The following is a 13,116-nucleotide window of genomic DNA, read 5'->3' as shown; positions in this document are numbered from 1 at the left end:
TTTTTTTCCTTTTTCAGGATTTAAAGAGATTTTACTTCTGGTTTTCGCAGTCTTGGTTCAAGGTTTGTGTTAGATCCTACTCTGAACTGAACCCAAAATGATTTCATACGTTTCTGGGTTGTGACTTAATCACTGAAGTAGCTAAAGTCAAAGATTCAGTCAAGAAACCTCTAGAAACATCTTTAGACTATATGACTTCAGAAAACGGGAGCTGTTTTCTGTCTTTCACATGTGCTTTGAACAAGTCAGCACTCCATCAAAAGGAACATAACAGTTTAATGTTCTGTGAAAGAATGGAATGCTTGTTTACCTGAAGAAATGGACTGATAAAAGTACCTTGCATCTTGTTTTGATTGATACAAAACCTACTCTAAGATTAACCTGGACAATCAAGCCCTTAAACTCTAAACACAATCACCACCCACAAGAAAATAAAAGCTGAATTCAAAATGGAAACATTCTCAAACTGTTGATCCTATACACTTATTAAATTTAACACAGGCTAAAAAAAAAAAAGGCTTTAAATTCAAAGACACATTTTGCTTTAAAGCTGGCATTTACCTAAGTTTTCTAGGTATCTGGCATGGAACTAGCTCTTCTCATTTTGGTTTATTTAATCCTCACCATCACCTGAAGAGTTAGACACTATTAAAAACCTCATATTTAAAATGAGAAAAGCAGAATGTTCAAGATTCAAGTGAGTCAAAGTCATCCAGTTCAAAGATCTATAGATATGTGAGTCTCCAATGCTATTAATACATAATATATATAAAGTATTTGGAAGCTCATTTTGGAAGACATTAATAAACAGAAAACTTTCATGAATTTAGAAAGTTTGAAATTTTCATCACTCAAGGCTTAGAAAAATAACATGAGCCGAGGCCTCTGAATGGAACAGCAGTCTGTAGAACACTGCTCATTACCTCTCTCTCCCACAGCTTGTGAAGCAGCCAAGATGTGTGTCGGCATCCTTAGTTACACGGCAGTGGGGGAGCGGTACTGATTCTGACCCAGACTCTTTACAGATCTCAGTTCATGGTTACCCAATCCCATTTCCTGTAATTACTCATGATCTCTCTGCTTTTCAATGACAACAGGTTTTAAATTATTAAAGCCATCACACAAATGGAACAAACAGTCAAGGAGTAGATAGTCTGATGTATACTGATCTGTTTACTAGTATAATCCAGTCCCTAAAGATTAGAGATACCACTTAAGGAACATCAGTTCTGGGTCAGCCAATTTCCATGTATGATCTCATTTAACCTTTGCATTCTTCCAACTATGTGCTATTACTTCATTTATATATGTATATGAGGACATTGAGGCAGAGAAAGAAAGAAAGTAAGTAACATGCACATGGCCTTGGTGAATAACAGAGATAGGACTTAAGTCTCATTCTAACTCCAAAGTCCATGTTTCTTCAAGTGCCTGTGAGGCCAATGGAGTCAAACACTTTGTGCAAACATAATCTAGTGTTAACACAGTTTCTTGCTAAACTAAGTCTACAACATGTGTTTAATAACAATATAATTCTGTAAGTAACAATCATAAAGCAGATATACAACATACTATTTCTAGGTTAAAAAAGTAAGAAAGGGAGGGAACATGAAAAGGAAGGAGGGTCGAGGAACAGGAAAGGAGGGAGGAGAGATGCAAAGTATTATTTTTCTATTTTATAGAAAAGGATATTCAGGCTGAGAAAGGTTAAATAATTTGCCTAAGATCCCTTGGCAAGAGCCAAAGGTAAACTGAGATGCTATGACACAAAAGCCATGCTCTTTCCACTCGCCCTTGATAAGTGGCAGCATTTCTGTTGATGCTAAAAATGACCTCTCCTCCCCAAGACAGGGGAAAACAGGAAATCACTCACCAATTCATGGGAAAGACTCATGTTCTGTCCCCCCAGTTCCAGGTGTAGCATGAAGTTTAGTAATTCAGGCTCAGGGTCCACACTGCCTGATTCATAAGGTGGCTCCACCACATGTTGGTTCTGTGACCTTGGGCGCATGATAGAAAGAAGTAACTTTGCTCTAGGTAAACTGTCTTGCGATTATAATTAAACATATTTAGCTCTTTTTTCAGCTTTTATTCAAGTAGGGAACGAAAACAAATTATTCAAGTCTAAAGTGAATTTGAAGCCTGAGGTATCTGGATAAATTGCTTCAAATTTCCCTTTTACTATGACAGTGGAAACTGAAATTTAAGTCTTTTTCTTTGCAGAGGATTCATCTCTACTGATAACTTCACCTGTTGTTTAATGCTAATAATAACAGTAACATTGTTTCCTATATACTAAGTACTAGACTACGGGCTTTTTGTGCATTATTCATTTAATCTTCATAACCACTTTAGAGAAAGGTGCCATACTGCTCTCTCTGTTTGGCGAATGGGGAGACAGAGGCTCTGAGGATTACATGTTAGTCAACCAAAGCAGGCCATCTAACTGTAATCTGTTTGGTTCATTACACCTCTGTTGTCTCCTTCACCTGCACTCAGATAATGCCAGGACCTTTTAACTGGTGTTTCATTTCCACTAAACCACTGATGAGTAAGTTATATAGTAATATTGCTGATAAAGGTGTTCCAACAGCCATTTGTTTAAAAACACTGTAATGTCAATGCAGATAATGAATTTTTACTATTCATGCAGTTGGACTGACAAGTAATTACAAAAAAAAGGTCAGAATTTACACGGCTGATAGTTTTGAAAACCAGACATAAGCATAAAGACGTTATTATTAAATAAATATGATCACAGCTACTTTTAAAACTGTCTTACAAAACAGCATGAAAATAGTGTCAGAGCAAATTGATTCAACTAATCCCCGAAGCATTTTTTTTCCAAGAAGTTATTTCAAAGCACAATTTAAAGATATTCTAAAACCTGCCCTCTGGCTGACAAAAGTACCATTTTATTTGAAAGACACCAAGGTGTCTCCCTCACAACAGACAGAAGAAGCAGGCGTTTGAGGACTAGGGAGGCGGAGATGGGAGAGGCTGGTGGCCACACCCAGGTTCGCTGGCACGTGGGAGAGTTGCCATTCATTACAACCATTTATGCTCTTGGGTAGTACTGAGGGGCAGAGGCGCCTGTCACTCATCCAGGAACACAGCTTTGTCTACTCTCAGTAGTCCCCGAATAAGATTAAAAGCCATCATGTCCACACACAAATTTTTTTAAAAAAGCTCACACCTTACAGATTGCATGTATACGTATGCATGTATGTATGTATATAAAATATGGGTGCATTCTACTGCAGTGGTTAGGAGAAATCTCGTCTTTAGAATTAAACAAGTTTGGCTTCAAATCTAAAATCTTCACTTACTTGCAGTTTTTACTTCTAATAGGCAAATTTTCTTAATCCCTCTGAGCTTTAGTTTCTTTATTTGTTAAAAAAAATTCATTAATAATATCTCCTTCATAACTTCTTTTTGGTAGAATCAAATGGATATACCAGTGCAGTTTGTGGCATAGTGGCTCATCCACGATGAGTAATCAACAAACAACTTATTAACTAGTCTTATTTCCTTATTCAATAAATTGCTATTCCTCTTCTTAAGCAGCTTGTCTTTTGACCTATTTTGTATAGGCCAAAATCATGGAAAGGGGGGAAGATAAAATGGGAGTAAAATTTTGTTTAGCTTGCTAAGAGCGCTTGCAAGTGTTAGGAAAGTAGATAACCTATAAATCAAGCAGATTAAGACATAAATCTCTAAGGATTATTTTAAATTCCTGTATTCATGCAAGTCCTACAGCCCAAGCCAAGAATTGCTAACAATGGATTTATTTCTTACAGCATGTGGATTTGCTGTAATGTTTGATTATTCACTATTTCATCAGAGAAGGAAATAATTACTAAGGGCAAGTGACTAAACCATCAGTCTATCTCCATCATCACATCAATACTACTAACAGATATTTCTATACCCATTTTAAAAATTGGGACAGTAATATTCAGAGAGAAACAGTTACTGAAGGCAGAGCCCTACCACTTTTGATCTGTAAACCAATCCGATGTTTTCTGTTTTCTCACATGGCCTCCAGGTTTGCTCAGTAAATGACAATGCATATTCACGGAAAACTAATTCTGTAAATAGTGAGCAAAGGAGGTATTCCAGTCATCACCCAAACATTGTGTTTAACAGACCCAGTACGGTAGTAAAAATGTGCCTTCTGTTAAGGGAAAAAAAAGGAAAAAGGAAAAAGAAAAAAGAAAAACACTTCTAAAAATCCTATCAGCACTTAAACTGCATTAGGCATTTATTCGTTCCACACCATTCTATATGCATTCATTGAGCATCTAGCCATTCTGCTGGGCAACTGGTATCATGAAATTTTTGTTGTCCAAATTCTATTACTGGTAGCTGTTTTGAGTATCTGAATTGCATTTGTTTTTTTATTTTATGCTCCTATAAAGAGAATGCATTTCTTTGAGATAGTGAATAAGCCACACTAATGTGCTGTGGCTGTACCTGCTAAGTCTCTTTGGTTGTTAATCTTGGCAATGAACACTTGGAGCTGACAGGAGAAAGACTTTATCTTAGTTTCCTCATCTGTGAAATATGGTTTTAAATAATAGTACCAACCTCCCAGAAGAAAAGTTCTACCAATTAATTAATCTTTCAACTGTTTTCTATTAAGTGCCATTCTGGCATGATCTTAAGTGTATCAGGGTGATTTGATTTTAATAAAACAATGATGGAATATTTTAAACGATGTTTAATATGGCTATACATTTAAATGTCAAACACTTGTAAATTTCATTCCTTCAAGCTGAATCATTGATGTGTGACATTTGTACAAAAGTACAAACAATAAATGGTCAAGTCAGTTTGGGATTTAAAAGTGTATTGAACTGTTGAAGAATAAAAAACATCCAAGTTTCAAATGGAGGCAAAAAAAGTTCACTGTTTTCTAAGTACTATTAAGACAGTTGTGCTATAAGTACTATAGTAATGGTACATTTTAAACATGTACTAAAATTTTAAAAATACTTTTCTGGGTAGGGGTAAGACCAAAAAAAAGGTTAGAATTTGTTGTAAAAACAATGGAAGGATTATATATACCCTATTTTGTAGTCCTGTGCTTTCCTACATAGAATTAATTTCAACTGATATTAAAAACATTATGCTCCTTTTCACTAAAAAAAAACACTCGTTTATTATTCCTACATTTCAGTATCCTTTTTGGAACACCTAGAGGCAGAAAATACCACCCATGTCCAGGTCCTGTGATAATCTATCTTTCTAACACGTAGGAGAATGACATGTGCTAGTCCTCTGCCTAACACAACACACCGGAGATCTCTCGATAGGACCAGTCGAATAGGGCAACTTTCCAAAATCACCTGAGATTCAAACTAAAGCAATCACAGAGGTTTTAGTTAGTCATCAAAAATGGAAATCCCTAATGTGTTGACTGTTTCAGAGGCATGAAATTGTAGGTTTATACAGAAACATAAATAATGATGTGTGGCCGCTGAGGTTTGTTTTGCAATCCTCGGGTCTTCTGGGTCACATTAGAAACCATTTTATATGAACAGCTCTATCCTTCCCGAACCCATCCAAAGTTCTGCAGTGAATATACATTTCTGACAGCAATCCACATGAACAACACATTCCAGGAGGGGGACAAGGCCTTTATGACCCAACCCACTTTCTCTGCTACCCTCTTCTTGGAAATCAAGGATTCTGTGTTTTCCTAAGGCCGTTGTTTAGGAGGGCATTGAGAAAGGGACCCCAAATAAATAGTGAAAAACTGAGCAAAAGGGGAGCCCTCACAATACACAGCCACTGTTCAATTTTCAGAGGCCTCCTGGTTTACTACCAAACACTTGTACATGAAAGAAACAAGCCCATTATGAGATTCGATTCAGTCCTGGGGTTTCCTAAAGGCACTCAAATGGAAAGGTCTCTCTTTTCAGACATTTTGTGTCAAGGTGAAAAAGAGGCAAATGTTCCAAGCACTCACAGTGTGTTCAGAAGATGAACTTCTCTGTTCCTGAAAGGGCAACAGCCTGCAGACAAACACAAAGCCCCCCTCCCGGCTGTGCTCCTTCCTCCCAGCCCTGGCCCGAGGGCTCTTCTGCAGCAGAGATGTCCTTTCTGCAAAGGTGAAGGCGGGGGAAACTGGCTTTTTCAAATGCTCATGGCCCAGGGGTTTGCTCTCTCTCTCTTCTCCCCCCTTTTGCACAGTCACCCTAGAGAACAAAAGCATTCTTTGCAAGGCAACTGCCAGATTTTTGTCCTGCAGTCTGTGCACCCAGAACACAGAGAAGGCTGCCTCTCTGGCTCCAGTAAGACCACATGCTAATGGGCGGCACTCAAAGCCCCAAGGCAATAGCTACACCTGCACAGTGCTGAATTCCTGCCTCAGATATCCCAGAGTCACTGCTGCTGTTTTAATTGTCTGGACCATCGCCTCAGTTCTGAACTTTGTTTCAGTGGGTAGCTCACCAGACTGTGCGGGCGCTGAGAGGAAAAGAGCTGTCATCATTGTCACAACTCTACTTTCTGAGGAATCCATGGTCTCTTGGCTGGATGAGGGGGTCCAGCTGATCTTTGAACTTCCTTATTTCAGCAATGAGAAGACAACTGTCATGGCTTGTGACTGCTAAGGAGCACCTGCCACTGCACTTTTCCCAACTCTCAGCTGCTGTCAGTCCTAGAGAGAAGTTAAGGAAAGGAGGTAGGCAACTGATGTTGCAGAGGGTACTGGTCCTGCAAAAATCTAGAGCAAGGAGACCCTCTGCACAGTGTCAGCCACAGGCATGGTCTCTCCCTGTGGCAGAAAAGCTGCTCCTTCCCTTTACAGCTGCTGTGTCTCCAGTTGCAGATCCCTCCCCTCACCACTACTGTTTTAGGATGAACTCTAAGGCACAATTCAGAGATGCTCTGAAGACTCAGTGACTTGCCCATGACTTGCCCAAGACTCAGGGACTGCCACTGCAGTCAGAGCCAAGCTCTAGACCCACTGCTCTGATTCTACCATCTAGTACTCTTTCTACTTCATGATCAGATTCTCTTCATTTCTACTCCATGTCCACGGGTAGTGATCACTGCAGGGGCAGTGAAGACAAGCAAATAGAGGAGGCCCTCACCACCTCCTGCAAGCTTGATCTCCCCTGGATGTCTGACTTCTGCCGTATGATTCCTCCTCACTTCACTTAGAGAATTTAAAGATTAGAAGAAGGAAAGTAGAGATTCTCTTCAAGTATGGATATTGCTAAAATAGGAAAGTGTAGATATCATTCTTATTACAGAGAAATATCAATAGTAGGTGAAATGGCTTCAAGTAGAGCAGTCTAAAATTTGTCTCCTTCGCTTATCCGATTGGCTAGTTCATAATCATAGAACAATGGTGACAATTGTATTCACACCTAAGCAATGCCTACATACATCTCAGAACCAAAGGAAGCTTAAATCCCATCAGGTTCAAACCTCTATTTTACTGTACCTTAGAAATAGAGAATTTCAGGACCTGGAAGGCACTTTGAAATCACCTAGTCTTATTTTCCCATTTTAAAGTTGTGGTAACGGAGGTTCAGAGAGATTCAAATACCTTCCCAAAATCATACAACTTAGTTTCCAGGCCAATAAAAGAACTCCATCCCCTAATAGCTAAGTCAATGTGGCATCCCAGAAAAATAGGACAATGTAGCCAAAGACAAAGACAGCCGCTTTCTTTAGATGGCACACATTGTGATTTATAAAAAAAGAACCATAAGGTTTAATTATAAGAAAATTAGCCACCCCACCACCACCCAAACCTCATTTTCTCAGGACAAGATAGAGATGGAATAATGACTATTATCTCAAACTTCTAGCCCTTGTAAACAGTGTTCAGTATGCCCATAATTAAGTGAAAACACAGAAACATCTCACTGCATCTAAAAATCAGAAAGGCTAAAGTCAATGGTCTTATGAGACAAAGTCTATACAAAATGACACTGAAAACCTCATATGTTATAAAAGCATCCTGGTGTTCCCTCAATTTGTTCCATGAATTGTTCTGTCTACACAGGTGACTAACACCCAAAACGGAATCTCCTGCCTGCTCGTGAGTCATATACTAGAAACAAAGACAAAAGATGACTCCTTAGAGATTTTATATCCAAATGCCTTTCCCTAATTTACAAAAGAGAACATTAAAGTAATGGAGAAAAGAAAAAGAAAAAGAAAAATCTACCAAACTTGCATAACAACAACAAAATGTAACCGCATGTTGCCTGGTAAAGAGAATAAAGACACCCTGCAGATATGAACGCCTCATTCAGAAGAGCAAGTGCATCAAGGTTAGAAAGCTGACCAGGTCTCTTTAGTCTAAAGTTAGAAAGCAATAGGGTGGAAATATGAAAGTGAATCAGATATGGTGATAACATTTCCATTATTTCTATTTTCAATTCTAATTACTTCACTTTCACCTTTAAAGAAAACCGTTAAAGAATTTAACATCTCTCATGCTACATATATCCTTTGTTTTCACATATTCCTACTTTGATATGTGTTAAGTACAGCCTATAAACAGATATCTGCCTCTAATGGCAGGTACTGAATCCACACGTCCCCTTTTAGGAAAACTTGGTCTCTGCTTTCCTGGCCAGGCATGTTGTACCTGCAATAGCCAGGTTTTCTCTGGCTTAGATGTTAGCGGGCAGGCAATTCTCTTCACAGGGACAATAAATTCACGGTGTAACTAGAGTAAGCCACTGTGCTGGAATAAAGCTACATATAAAATCTCGTTTAGTCCCTAAAACTGTCACATGAGAAAAATCTTTATTTTATAATCATTGTACCTATTGCAGAACAGAAACCCCAACAAGTGTAACCATTTGCCTAAGGTCATCTGTCTCACCAATGATAAAACAGGACTTAAAATCTAAGTCTTCACAGAGCCTAGGATCTTTCCACTATACCTGAGGTGCTTCCTGGACATGGATGGGGAAGGGGACACACAGGGAGCTCAAGAGACCGTACAAGAAACCTCTAATACTCAGACTAGCCATTCGGGCAGGGGCTTTTCTTTTAATATATGGTGATGGCAAAATTTCAGTCACCTATCATTAAAGAACAAACGTGTCTCACAATTTGCTATCTTCAAATCAGCAGTTAGACATACATAAAATCAAGCAATTTTAATTGGGTTGGCTCAGGCCTTCCAATTTCCATATGGTCACTTACCTTGTTTTATGTTAAATAAAACTGACTTAGCACTTGTGTTTTAAAGTCTTGGCAGAATTCATCAATTAAAAGCTATATTAATTAGTTATTTAATGCACATATTCCAAACTGAGTGATTTTTTTTTAGTACAAAGTTAAGAAATGCTCTTTTCATAAATGTTAAATTTTTTCTGTACACCTATATCATCCACCCAGATGATGCACTTCACACAGATAAAAGAGGGATGTTTTCTTTGGAGTAACAAAAGCTAACTAGCATTCTATTTGCTTCTTCTCTGAGAACTAATGTGTGGCTAAAATGGTCTTTTTACATTATTTGCAAGATGATCTTTTCCTGTCTTTGGATTTCTAAAACTGACAATAGTCATGAAAATTCTCACAAAGCATCTCAAAACCAAAACAGAAGTATATCAATAAACATGGCACCAGGCCCATTAAATTGATAGCACTTTCTAAGTGGTCTTGCAAAATATGCTGCCCAATTATTATTTAATATACCAGTGTGTCAGAGTGTTACACTGAAAACAATGATCATACACTGAAAGTGTTTTTTCTAAGCCAGAGCAAATTCCCTTTAAAAACTAAGACCCACATATGAATAGAATACAATCAGAAATCTGAAAAAATGCAAAGCTCATTCATTTCTTTATAACTGTGAATAACTTTGTTACAAATGCCCCTCATGACTACTGCCTGTGTAATTATTTTCCAAATACTTAAGTCTATTACACATGCTCTATAAATGAATCATTTTTCAAACCCCAAGTGGTTGTTGATGGAATTTCACATTTATTTGGCTTAACTGAGAGGCCAGAATGCCTGGTGCCTCTGTAATTCTTATAGAACTGCATAATTCAAGTTAAGGTTTATTATTGTCATTATTATCATTTTATCTCTTGGGTAATGGGAGAGTACAGAACCATTTGACTTACAATAGACATTTGGTATCGATGGCATCTTCATAAATGACTATCAACTATCGACTACGAACAGATTCCTTCCTGGCAAGGATGCAGCATTAGATCTAGTAGAACCATTGATCTTTACCTCTCAGTGTCTGATTTCCTTATGGTGTCTTCATTCATCCAGTTGCACAGAAAATTTATTTGTAACTTTTGGATTAGAAGTTTTAACGATATGAACTAAAATCAACCCCCCCCCATTATCATGGAATATTTTATTGACCTTCTGCTATTTCCAGTGTCCCCTTTTTCAGTGGTAAGAATGTGGAATTGCTATAAGTATCCTTAAAGGAAATCTTGAAGGTCTTTAGATCCCAGGCCATGAATGCCTTTATTCACCAAGGGCACTGCCCTCCTTTGCCTGCAAGACCTTTAACATCAGCAAGTTCCCCCAAAGGGCTTGCACTTTAACTTGGTCCGAACAGGTCACATTTCTAAAATGTCTCAAATGTCCCTGGTCGGCAGCACTGAGTCACTAACACCACAGCCTTTCAGGGTAGATGGACCTCTTTCTAGCTTCCAATGGAATTATTCCATGTAATCCGATTTACACAGCCATTTAATCAAAGAGAGAAAGAAGATTACAGAGCTCACATTCGTTTCGCAAAGCAAGCAAGGATCATCAATCCTACTGACTCTCAAAGTGACGGGATAGTACATCGCCCCCCTTTGGAGTGTTTGGTCATTAACCTGATCTTGTCTCCGGTGCTCTTGTTTAAATAAAGGTTTGGGCTCATTTCCTAGATTAGGAGGTAGCGGTTTCTCCAAGGAGATCTCAGACCTACTATGCACGCGACCATATGCTACTACTAAGGAATTGGTTCCTCGCGCTGGCTTACATACTGCAGAAAGCGGAAAGTTTGTGCAAATCAATTAATTACAATAAAACTTTTCTTTCGTTGCCAGAGTCTTAAATATTTGCATTTCAACAGCACACTGTGTGATCCCAAGTGCAGCGTTTGATGCTGTGCCTGTAAAACTAACCTGCTTGCAAGACCGGAGTCAGCGCTGCTCCGAGACTCTTCATCTTAGGCTGCTACCCTAGCGATCTCCCTTCTGCCAGGCAATCTCCCTTCCCCCTGCCCTTATCCACACCGGTGCATTGGGGGCTCGATTCTTCCTACTTCCTTATCAAGGTGTACATTTACCCCAGGACTACTAGACATCGATTTAAAATATGATACTAAGGGGGTCGTTTAAAAGCATTTTCAGCACATGGGTGCCTTCATTCTAAACTGATGATTTATATAAACCCCTGATTTCCCCCCCGCCACCATCACTTCCACTCCTTCGACAGACCTCAGACAGAACCGCGGTGCTGAAAGGGCAGCCTTACCCAACCTGCGGCAGATAACCAGAAAAATTCCGAGGGAAAAAACTAAAACAAGGTAAGAACTTCAAGTGGTTAAAAGAACTGTGGGTGGGAGTACCGCGGCAGCCCTTTCTAAACAAGCCAGATATTTGTTTCCAGGAAAAAAAAAAATCTAATTGTACCCCTGGGCCGTTCTTACCCACAGTGTTTATGTATAATGCACAATTTAGCAGCCCTGGGAATTATCTCAATAACTATCATTAGAGGTGCCCATTAAAAAAAAAAGAGCCAAAACCCTTTTTCTCTTTTGTAATGGAAGAAGGTGTCTGCAGTCTGGAAGTATTACCCCGTCTAGAGGTCACCAGAGCCGCAAACCGGGCAAACGCCGCGGGAGCCGCTTCCCAGGCTTGCCGGGCAGGTTCTCCGCCCCGCGGGGAGCTGCGGCTGAGCGGTGGCACCCTTGCGCACGAGCCCCGCGCCCACCCGGGAGCTGCACAAAACTCTGGGCCCCAGAGCAAGCGTGGTGCACGGAGCGCTGTGTTGTAATCTCCCGGAATCCACGGAGAAATGCCTCCCGTGCAAACACATGCCTTGCCGTGATAATAAACTCTCCGGCCAAAGAGCAGATCCGTCCATCTTGGAGGAACTGCGGTTCCCGACCGACAGTTCCAAACTTCACGGCTGCGGCTACAAACTTGACACCAGCTCCCTCTCATCACTCCCGCTCCTCCTCTCTGGCTCGCCCGGCCGGGCGGCTCCGGCTCGCACGCCACGCACGCCTACCCCGCACCCTCTAGGCGAGGCCGGAGGGCCCAGCCCCACACCCCCGCAGCCCGTGCCGGGACGCGCAGTGCTCTCGCGGGCTTCGCGGGTGGCTTTCTTGGAGAGCCGGCGAGCTCCGGGGTGCGCCCTACTCACTTGTGCCTTCTTCATAAGGAAAGGCAGCGCTGTGATCCAGCCCAGGCAGCGGTGTGGCGAGTCCGTTCAGCTGTTCTGGAGCTCCAGCATATTGCACGAGCAGCGGCTGCAGATAGTCCACGCATTGGTAGCCCTAGTGCAGCGCCCTCCTCCGCGGCCCGTGCTCCTAGCGGCGCCCGAGAGCTCGGCGTGAGGCAGCAAGCGAAGCCGGGCCCGGCGCGCCGCCAGCACTTTTATATCGCTCCCTCCCGCCTGCTCCGGGCACGCCTCCTTCCCTTCCGGAGCCTGGGAAGCGAGACTGGGCCGGGGCGCGGGCGGGGAGACCCGGGAGGGCGGCCAGAGCACCGTGAACGCCCCTGAAGTTGGACCGATCTGGCCAAGCGCGTCCCCTCGCCAGGGGCCCCGGGCGCGCACGGGCGGGAGGCCACGAGGGCGCCAGGCGCTGAGGGAGAAGCTGAGCAACCTGCAGCCGTCGCTCGCGCTGTGCTCCGGGCGCCGCGAGTCCCAGCTCGGCCTCTCAGAGCGCCGGGGCTCACCTGGCACCGCCCGGAGACAGGCCTCGTGCTCTGGCTAGGGCCGGGAGCTCCCTCCTTTCTGCGGAGGCCGTCGGGGAGAGGAGTCCAGTGGTTGCCCAGCAAAGAATACAGCCCGACACTCTTTAGAGAGATAAAAGCTTAATTAGGATCCGCAAGGCCATTGTCCTACCCCCTGTACTTTTCTGAAACAATTACTCTAGTGAAT

The 13,116-nt window shown here is 41.6% G+C and overlaps 1 protein-coding gene across 2 annotated transcripts in view; it reads right to left on the bottom strand.

Annotated features, from left to right (window-relative positions):
• KITLG (KIT ligand) overlaps positions 1–12,860 on the bottom strand; it is an 84,559-nt gene extending 71,699 nt beyond the window's left edge. Inside the window, exon 1 of one of the 2 annotated variants that reach the window (XM_036905335.2) lies at positions 12,376–12,860. In XM_036905335.2, the coding sequence (XP_036761230.1) occupies positions 12,376–12,390 (15 nt within the window). In that variant the 5' untranslated portion in view covers positions 12,391–12,860. The remainder of the gene's footprint in view (positions 1–12,375) is intronic. The other variant, XM_036905334.2, reaches the window with a different exon arrangement.
• Positions 12,861–13,116: the final 256 nt, after the last annotated feature.

The sequence above is a fragment of the Manis pentadactyla genome, chromosome 10 (genome assembly GCF_030020395.1).
Source record: "Manis pentadactyla isolate mManPen7 chromosome 10, mManPen7.hap1, whole genome shotgun sequence".
Classification (NCBI taxonomy): Eukaryota; Metazoa; Chordata; class Mammalia; order Pholidota; family Manidae; genus Manis; species Manis pentadactyla.
The sequence above is the reverse complement of the archived record's forward strand: the minus strand, read 5'-3'. Positions and strand labels throughout refer to the sequence as shown.